The 9325-nt window shown below is 39.3% G+C and overlaps 1 protein-coding gene across 3 annotated transcripts in view; it reads right to left on the reverse strand.

The window, feature by feature from the left end:
• The window catches only part of Aff4 (AF4/FMR2 family member 4), a 74001-nt gene that overhangs the window by 5897 nt on the left and 58779 nt on the right, over positions 1-9325 (reverse strand). For all 3 annotated transcript variants that reach the window (XM_010639738.3, XM_033761562.1, XM_033761561.1), the window contains 7 exons: positions 8640-8731; positions 7532-7595; positions 7289-7425; positions 6850-6921; positions 5754-5847; positions 4897-4940; positions 2670-2887 (listed from right to left, as the gene is read on the reverse strand). In XM_010639738.3, the coding sequence (XP_010638040.1) occupies positions 2670-2887; positions 4897-4940; positions 5754-5847; positions 6850-6921; positions 7289-7425; positions 7532-7595; positions 8640-8731 (721 nt within the window). The remainder of the gene's footprint in view (positions 1-2669; positions 2888-4896; positions 4941-5753; positions 5848-6849; positions 6922-7288; positions 7426-7531; positions 7596-8639; positions 8732-9325) is intronic.

Genomic DNA, 9325 nt, shown 5'->3' on the forward strand with positions numbered 1-9325 from the left:
ACCCCCAAACAAAAAAAAAAAAAAAAAAAAAAAAAGGATGTAGGGCTAGACATTAACAGTGTTTTTAGACATGCAGAGAAAAAAAAGAGTTATTGAAGATACTGCCTTTTTTTTTTGTACTGGGGATTGAACTTGAGTCCTTGCACTTGCAAGGCAGGCCACCGAACCACTGAGAAGATACTGCTTTTTAAACAAGGCAAGAAATAACCAAACATTTGAAGGAAGACCCATATTTGGGGGGGGGTTCCAGATTTCGAACTTGGATCCTTGTGCTTGCAAGGCAGGTGGTGGGACCACTGAGCTAAAGCCCAGGCCCTGGAAGGCCCATCTTTACAGAATCCTAGCTAATAAATGCAGGAAAGTCAGAATAGAAAATCCCTAATGAAAGTTGGGGATATAGCTCAGTGATAGAATACTTGCCTAACACACACAAGACCCTATGTTCTCAATGTCTGGTACCGTAAGGCAAGGTGACGGGGAGATGACATGGGACACATAATGGCGGAGAAAGAAAATTCCTGATGAATTTTCTATTTTCGAATACAATCACGGACCTAGGCAATATTCATCAATGAATATCACAAGTATAAATTAAAGGTTTCTTTCTTTCTTTTCAGTTCAAGTTCCTTGACTACTGCGCATCAGAATGATCTGGCTGATATCACCTGAATAACTCTACTGATGAGACTTATTACAAAAACAGCAATTATTACAAGCCTCCTGACGTGCGGCAATAGTAAATCCAGTGTACTGCCTGTGGCAGTGGTGGCACAATTAAGGTCCGTGTGCTGCAGCGGGCATGCAGAGTCCTCTCCATCAGCACATGAGCCAAGTCACCCCAGCAGCTACGCATCACAAAGGAGTTGTATTTTCTAAACTAAAACCTCAGTATTGAGGTTTAACTGCAGTGTTGACACTTTACAAGAAGAAAGTTTTGGTTTTGGGTTGCAGTACTGGGCTCTCGGTCTCTAAAAGGTTCAGCATCACTCGTTCATGGAGTATCTTTACTAAAACACGTGCGGGCTGGAGCCTAGCTTGGTGGAAGGGCGCTTGGCCATCATGTAGAAGGCCCTGGTTCTCACTACAGAAAAGAGAAACACACACACACACACAAACCAGCTGTACTTGAACCTCATCAATCCTCAAGATGTAACTATCAGTATAAAGAAAATGAGACAGAAAAGACAACAAATTAATTAACATACGGAAGTAATGAGTCCAATCTAGAATAAGACATTCTAAATCCAGGTTCCCATCAATAGCATGTGCTCCCCCCACCAGAAAAAAGTGGAGCGGGGAAGATACTTACAGGACCTGTCAATGAAATGTTACATGTATATACCTCGCTTGGGTCGTGTCTGAAATAACTCCAACTGGTTTTTTTTTTTGGGGGGGTAACAGGGATCAAACTTGAGACCTTGCACTTGTGAGGCAGGCAGCGGAACCACTGAGCTAAATCCCTGGCCCATAAATCCAACTATTTAAAAAAATAAAAATGCGTGTTTGAGATGATAGGGAAAATGTGATGACAAACTAAGTATGAAAGAACATAAAAGATAAATGTTGCATTTCTGTTTAACCTTATTCTCCTTTTTAGGAATATGAGTGCATCTTTCATTTACATCAGAGTGCCTGTTCATACTGTATTTAAGTACTATGTGATAAAAACAACATTGACATTGGCTATTTTAGGTTTTCTCTTCAAACGATCTATCTGAATAAATGCTATGCACTTATATTTGCAAAAAAAAAAAAAAAAAACCTACAATAAGCCAGTGTTCACACAGTACTTTCCCCTAAGAACTTTAAATACTTTTATAATTCTCAGTGTTCTTAGTTTAGGTAATAATAAACTTTTTTAGGGGGAGGGTACTGGGGGTCAAACTCAAGACCTTATGCTTGCTAAGCAGGCACAATGCCTCTTAGATACATCCTGGCCCCAAATAATACTTTTAAGATGAAAGGCTTCAACCTAATTTTAAGGAAAGCTATGAAATTGTCTCTTTTATAACATAAATGCCTTCGATTTGATCTAAAAATCCAGTACGAATGTTCTTTCTTATATATTAAACATCTCAAATGCGTAACACATCTAAATGTAATCTTATTTTTTCAATTTTTTATTTGGTACCAGGGATCGAAGTCAGGACCTCGCCCTTGCAAGGCAGGTGGCAGCACCACAGAGCTAAATCCCCAACCCATGTAATTTTATTTTCACAGTCAAATACTAATCATCCCATAGTATGACACATTGCCTTTTTTTGTTTAGTACCGGGGATCAAACTCGGGACCTTGCACTTGTGAGGCAGGCGGTGGAACTACTGAGCTAAATCCCTGACCCAGTTTTTTGTTTTTTGAGATAGGATCTCAATATATAGTTCAGGCTGGCCGTGAACTATGTGGCCCAGGCTGGCCTCAAATTCATGGCAACCCCCCTGCCTCAGCATCCCAAGTGCTGGAATTATAGGCATGTGCCACTGTGCCCAAAAATATATCACTGTTAAAGTGTGAAGTGCACTGAATATACCAAGAAAGACACATACTCGTCTTAAACCAAGATAGTTTAGCTCGTCTCACCACTAGGTAATAACACACATACCACTTAACTAAATCATAAAGGTTCCTTTTAACAGTTCTACCCTTCAAACTTTATCTAGAACTCCACCTACCTTTTTGCTCTTTGGAAAGCTGCTCAGCTTGGTCCCAAATTTCAGTGGCATAGAGAAAGTTGGATGTAACCTGAACATAGCTGGCTGCCATCTGGTGGATTTTCTGTGGAATGGTCACTGAAGAACCACTCGCCGAACTACTGCCCCCAGAAGAGTAATTTCCCGAATTGCCTGGTGACAGCTTTGGAGACACAGGAGAAGGCATCCCAACAGCTTTGCTACACACCAGAGAAAACAGGAAGCTAGTCAGACAGATGCACAGTGTGAGGTCAGTGTAGCGCTGGCTCCAATGTGAGGACTCTTTCAGGCTATAAAAGTTCCCAGAGAAGCACAATTTCTCCTACGTACGGGGTGCTCTAGTTCATGAACTCAATTCTTTCCACGCTTCTGACCACAAACTGAACTGGAGGAGAACTACAATAAATTCTGCCACAAAAATAAGTTTTGTTAACACTAAACCTAACCATTGAATTTGATTCAGTTCTTGTCCAATTTCTTGACCAAAATCATGGAAAAAATTAAGTTCGTGAACTGAGGTACCATTGTACCAAAGGTCGTGGATTACGCTACATACATTAATTTTGTTTGTTTGTTTGTTTGTTTTTGTTGCTTGAGACAGGTTCTCACTCTGTAGCTGAGACTGACGTGGAACTCACTATGTAGCCCAGGCTGGTCTCAAACTCACAGTGATCCTCCTGCCTCAGCCTCCCAAGTGCTGGGATGACGGGCATGTGTCACCACGCCTGGCTATAGATATTTTGTTTTAATGAACAACAACAGAAAGAGGAAGGAGAGATGGCTGAAGAAGTCTTAATACCATGTTAGTAGTAGCTCAAACCTTCGAAGCTCTCTCCCCAGTCTAGCTCAATATTCCCCACCATGTGGGCATGTAATTAACCTATTTTTCAGATCATTTTGTAAAAGGGTGGACGGAATTCACAACCCCCAAAATTGGGGTAGTAGGTGAGAACACCTTTTCTTGAGCTGCATAATTTCTAGCACTTTCCTGATTCAACAAAATTCTTCAGTGAACTAAGAGGTACAGCCCTCACCCAAATCAGCTGCAATCACCTCAAGCTTCCTGACAATCAAGTATTTCTGAACAAGTTTTAAAATCTTTCAGTTCATTTTGGTAGTATTAAAATTTGTGAAACTGCCCAAATTATGACAACAAACCAAACAAAAGCTGGGGAAGAAATCTATTTGTTTGTATTTTTAACTGTACTTTTAGTATTACAAATTTAGTCAGGAAAATTTAAAAAAGGGCAAAGACTGAAAGTCAATTCATATAAACATAACAGAAACATAAAAAAAAAAAAAAAAAAAAAAAAAAAAAAAAAAAAAAAAAAAGGTTTCATAGGTTCTGCCTCTTTTTGAGTGTGGCTGGGATTAGTGTGATGCATGTGAGGAAAGAGGAAAAGCTACAATCATGCCACCTAATTCTGGCAATGCCAAGACTTAAACAAAGTTAAGGCCACTGTTAAAAAAAAAAAAAGTTAAGCCCACTGTAATAAATCCAAGTAACTGCAAAAATTAAACGGTGAGAAGGGCTCAAGTGTTGTTAAAAATTCAAGTATCTGAGGGAGAGAGAGAGCTCAGTGGTGCTGCTGCCTGCCTTGTAAGTGCAATGTCCCGAATTCAAATCCTGGTACCAAAGCAAAACAAATAAAAAACACATAAAAAATTCAAGTATTTGCAGGTAAAATGCCTCATCTCTAATCAGTCTATGACCATATTAATTTACATTTTAAATTCACAAATCAGAAAAAAGTAACTAAAATTTCTTTGGGACGGGTGTAGCTCAGTGGTAGAACATGTGCTTAGTGTGCACAAAGCCCTGCCTGGGTTGGATTCCCAGCATCAATTAATGAAGAAGGAATGAATACAGTACTTTACTCAACATTATTTTAATTTGTAAAACTAGCTGCCCTTTTTCCGGTTTTGGGAAGAGGTGATCTCTAGCCATTCCATTTCCATATCATATATAAGTAAACCTGCTCCAAACGATTATTGTGTGAATGTAGCACTGGAGTTTTAACTCAGGGCCTTCACACTCAACTACATTTCCAGCTCTTTTTAAATTTTCAGGTAAAGGGTCTCAACTAACTAGCCCACTTTCAGTTCAAACTTGCAATCCTCCTGCCTCGGCCTCTAAAAGTGCTTAGCTTAAGGTATGTGCTACCACACTTGCTGCAAAGAATACTTCATGGAATAAAATTTGACCTACCTTCCTAAGCCAGGGGATGGTGCTTGAGAATTATTGTAAGAATTCTGTAGAAAAAAATGGAATACACTTAATAAACAAAGAACCAAAGAACACCATTGCATATAAAGTTCTAAATAAATCTAAAAGCACTGGGCCAGAGCTCATCTTATGAAGCTGCACCAACTGAATACACTAAAATGCGTGCGTGTGTGTGTGCGCGCGTGTGCGTGTGTATGCACAACAGAAAGATGCTACTCAGTAAGAGATGGGATGTCCTACAAGACGGCATGAAGAAGCAAGGGAATAATGTGTAACACTCAGACAAAAGGATGGGGAAGCGACATAGGGAGATGAGTCACACTCTGTGTGAAGAGGAGGCAGAAAGAAGGACGTATGTGACCCATACAGTCTGCCTAAAGCAGAGGTCTAAAAAAGGAGTAAGAAAGACAGAAACCTTAAAGATCTTATAGGCTTGGGTAAGCAGTACAGACCTAAACATAAGGACAACAGTGAACTAGTGGGGGCTCCAAGTCATAACCAGAGCAGACTTTCAGGAGCATTTATGTGGTGCTGACCTGAAAAAAGCTGGAAAATGTGTTAGAAAACTAAAATAACAGTTTAAAGAAGCATGGTACTGGAAATAAAGATCACTTCAGAGATAAATATGGCTGCTGCATACAACTACATAAATTCTACAATCAGATATACATACGTTTTGAAACTTTACCCCAAAACCTCAGACATATTTGAAAGTTCTGAAACAGTAGCTCCTGCCCTCATCTGTCATGCCTATATATGGGAGAACTTCCAGAGTAGGAATGGGAGACTTCAAAAGTTTTATCTCCCGGGAAATAGATCCTTCTCTTTTGCGTACTTACCTTCAGGTGCTCTGTCAATGTCTTTGAGTACTTCAGAGCATTTTCCTTCTTCAGTTTGAATAGCCTCAGGTACAGCAAAGACTGGCATCTCAGGCTAGCCAATGGAAAAGGCAACTTATTTACCAGGACAGAAGACTCTGGCCACAAATGCACAGACAACCTTTGCACTGTGCAAGACTGGAGAACTGGCTCTTGCAAGATTGTAAGACTGAAATGTGAGCAGACCTCAGCAATGTCACTAACACTAAGCCTTAGACATAACCAGAAGGTGTGTTCTCATGGTAGTATACCGCACAGCCAAGGGACATGGTTAAAACCCAAGGGTTAGCCTCCCATTAGTTGCTGACATTTAGAAACCAAACCACCATCCACTGGACACCAATAAATAGATCACAGTAACATATTAAAAAGCTGCTAAGGGATAGAGTTTCCAGACCAAACTATAAATAATCCAAAAATTAAGAAACAAAATAATGAACATTATAACTCTGATGGAACACACAAACACAGTTTGTTGTTCTTTCCAACTACAGACAGGTCTGCCTATCTTTACTCTTCTAACATAGACTGTTCTTTCAAAATACTTAACCTATATACTTACATGGTTATTTAATTTGTCTCCTCAAACTAGACTATAAACACCATGATGAATAGGACCGTCAGATTAATTCACAGATCCATTCCCAGTGTTCAGTACACACACAGGTAAACTAAAATAAGTGAAATGATATTTCCCTGGCTAGGGACAAAGCAAACAAGTCACATCTTTTCCTCCTAAGAAAAGGAGATATACGTGAATGGAGAGAGAGGGTACCAAAAGAAGAGCTCGCACAGCGATCTCTTTAATTGAATGAAGAGTTCCGGTATTAGTCCCCACAGCAGGGCTTTCATCAAAACATCAATGGATCAGAGATAGACTGACAACAATTTTAATCTTTCAGTAGGAATTTCAAGACATTTCCTGCTTGATGCTTTAACAGAACAGGTTGGCGACAGGATTACAGAAGGTCGATGCATGAGCTACTCTCAGAGCATACACAGCACAATTTATCAAGGAACCGCCTGTCACTGAAGACAGCCCAGAATCCACACTCACCAAAGCACTGTCAGTCTTTTATCTGCGGCTGTAGCATCTGGTGCCAAGTAATTTTTTAGCTTCATAGTGTATCTGTGAATTAAGATAAATATGTGATAAGCAGAATACTTGAGAATTATTTTAACAATTCTGCAGACAAAATAGAATACGCTTAATAAACAAGGAACCAAAGAACACCACTGCATATAAAGTAACAAATATATCTAAAAGCACTGGGCCGGAGCTCATCTTAAGAGGCTCCCTTTGATCTTATGACGTCCTTTGTGCTCAAACATTTGGATCAAACCTAAATAAAACACCCACTAAGACATCTAGGTGTCCTTTTCCCAGGAAAAAGGATTAAGTATCCTCTTCGGTTTATGTGTTTGCTTATATCAATCCCTTTCAAAGGGACCCGAGAAACGCCACTGCTGACAAGGTAGCGAAGTTTTCCACTCACTTGATGAGCTCCACCGTGTCTGAATACATAGGGAAGGGGGATTTGGACTCCTGAGCGTTCTTCTCCAGTGCATTCCCACACTCAATAAAGGACACCACAGCATCAAGGTAGTACACCGCTTTCTCAAACCTGTCAGACTACAGAGAGAGCAGCAGGCATGAAGAGCAGCCACGGCAAGGTCAAACAGCAAAGGGGATTTAAGCTAAGCTGATTAACCACGTAAGTGCAAGAGCATGTACATACCAAAGCGTCTGCATTGTGCTTCAGCTTTTTTGCTTCTTGTAAATAATGGTCTGCTGAGTAATTTCTGCAATGTAAATTTTCATTGTAAATAAAATAGAAAAATATTTTAAGATAACACTAGTTCATTTCAGTTTCAAGTAATACTGTTTTCATATTCTCAAGTAAAGAAAACAAACATCATTAAACATTCATTTCATTTTTTTTGATTAAATGTTTTTAACAGGTTAATAATTTACACCCATGGCAAATGTTTTATTCAGGAAAACAGAAACCAAGCTCCCTAAAGCTCCCTAATATGGTTGACTGTGTGTATATACATATTTATTTTTTGCAGTTCTGGGAATTGAATCCAGGCCCTCCTACTGAACTGCACCCTCAGCTTTTTTCTATATATGATATAATATCTTACGTATATATGGTATTATAATATATATATTATTTTGAGATAGGGTCTCTCTAAGCCCACACTGGGCTTGAACTTAGGATCCTGTTAACTCAGTCTCCCGAGTAGTTGGGATTAAAGGCACGGACCACCATATCTGGCTCAAGCTCCCTAGTATTAACTACTAACTCTCTTGAGTTGTTTTAAAGATTAAAAGTAAATAAAAACTAAGCATGCTGGGACACCCTGTAATCCCAGCACTCAGAAGGCTAAGGTGAAAGGACTGACAATTTAAGGCTAGCCTGGGCTACACAGCAGGTTCAAAATGAGCCTGGACTACAGTCAGACACTATCTAAAAAACAAGGACAAAGTAAAACCTAGATAGGAGAATTTTTCAACAAAAAAATTCAGCAAGCAACAACTCTACTTTTCTTTAGCCAAGAAAATACTTATTTAAACAGCATTACAGTGGTTACAGTGGTGTCAGCAACAGTGACCGCCTGCTGGAGTACGCCTCATCCTCACCCACCAAGGACCATGCAGTTCTGTTAAAGGAGCAGCACTAGACTAGGGCTAGAGGGTGCTTTCAAGTTAAACCGAAATATTCTGTGGATCACACACAAACAGGAGACCTCTGGTCACTGACAGATATTAAAACAAGTTTCTTTTACCGGTGACTTGGGAATCATTTCTTAAATACATTTTAAAAAATCTATTTATCTCACCTGTCATCAAAGGCAAGCTTCGTTCTCCGAGGCTTAGAATTATCAGGAATTGGTGTAGATGGACAATTAGAAGAGGTATTTGGAGCCTTTTCCTAACAACAACAACAAAAAAATATATATATATGTATATATATATTATGTTGAAAACTGTGACGAGATTTAAAATTAAGCTAACAGTATTTCCTCACCCACTGCTAAAATGAAAGCAAAATTCCACTGTCTTTGTTTTCTTTTTGAGACAGTCTTTTAACCGTCTTTCTTTTGAGACTATCTTTTGTTTTCTTTTTCTCATCATGTAGTTCAGGCTGGCCTTGAACTCAATGTAGCCCTCCCAGGCCTCCAACTTGTGATCCTCCTGCCTCAGCCTCCTAAGTGCTGGGATTACAGGCAGGTGCCATCCCAGCCAATTCCACTGTTTTTGGTATTAATTTCATTGTTATAAAACTTTAAAAAACTTTATAATGTAAACTTTTAACAAAATGGATTCATTTTATTATGTAACCAAAACATTCATTCTTGTATTTATTAAGAATTTACTATGAGTTAGGCACTGGGCTAGGTAGTTGTTGAAATATGACACACAGGGCCAGCGATTTAGCTCAGTGGTTCTGCCGCCTGCCTTACAAGCACAAGGTCCCGAGTTCAATTCCTGATACCAAAAAAAAAAAAAAAAAAAAAAAAAAAAA

Source organism: Fukomys damarensis, unplaced genomic scaffold, assembly GCF_012274545.1.
Source record: "Fukomys damarensis isolate Sample0158 unplaced genomic scaffold, DMR_v1.0_HiC HiC_scaffold_9, whole genome shotgun sequence".
In the NCBI taxonomy this organism is placed as follows: Eukaryota; Metazoa; Chordata; class Mammalia; order Rodentia; family Bathyergidae; genus Fukomys; species Fukomys damarensis.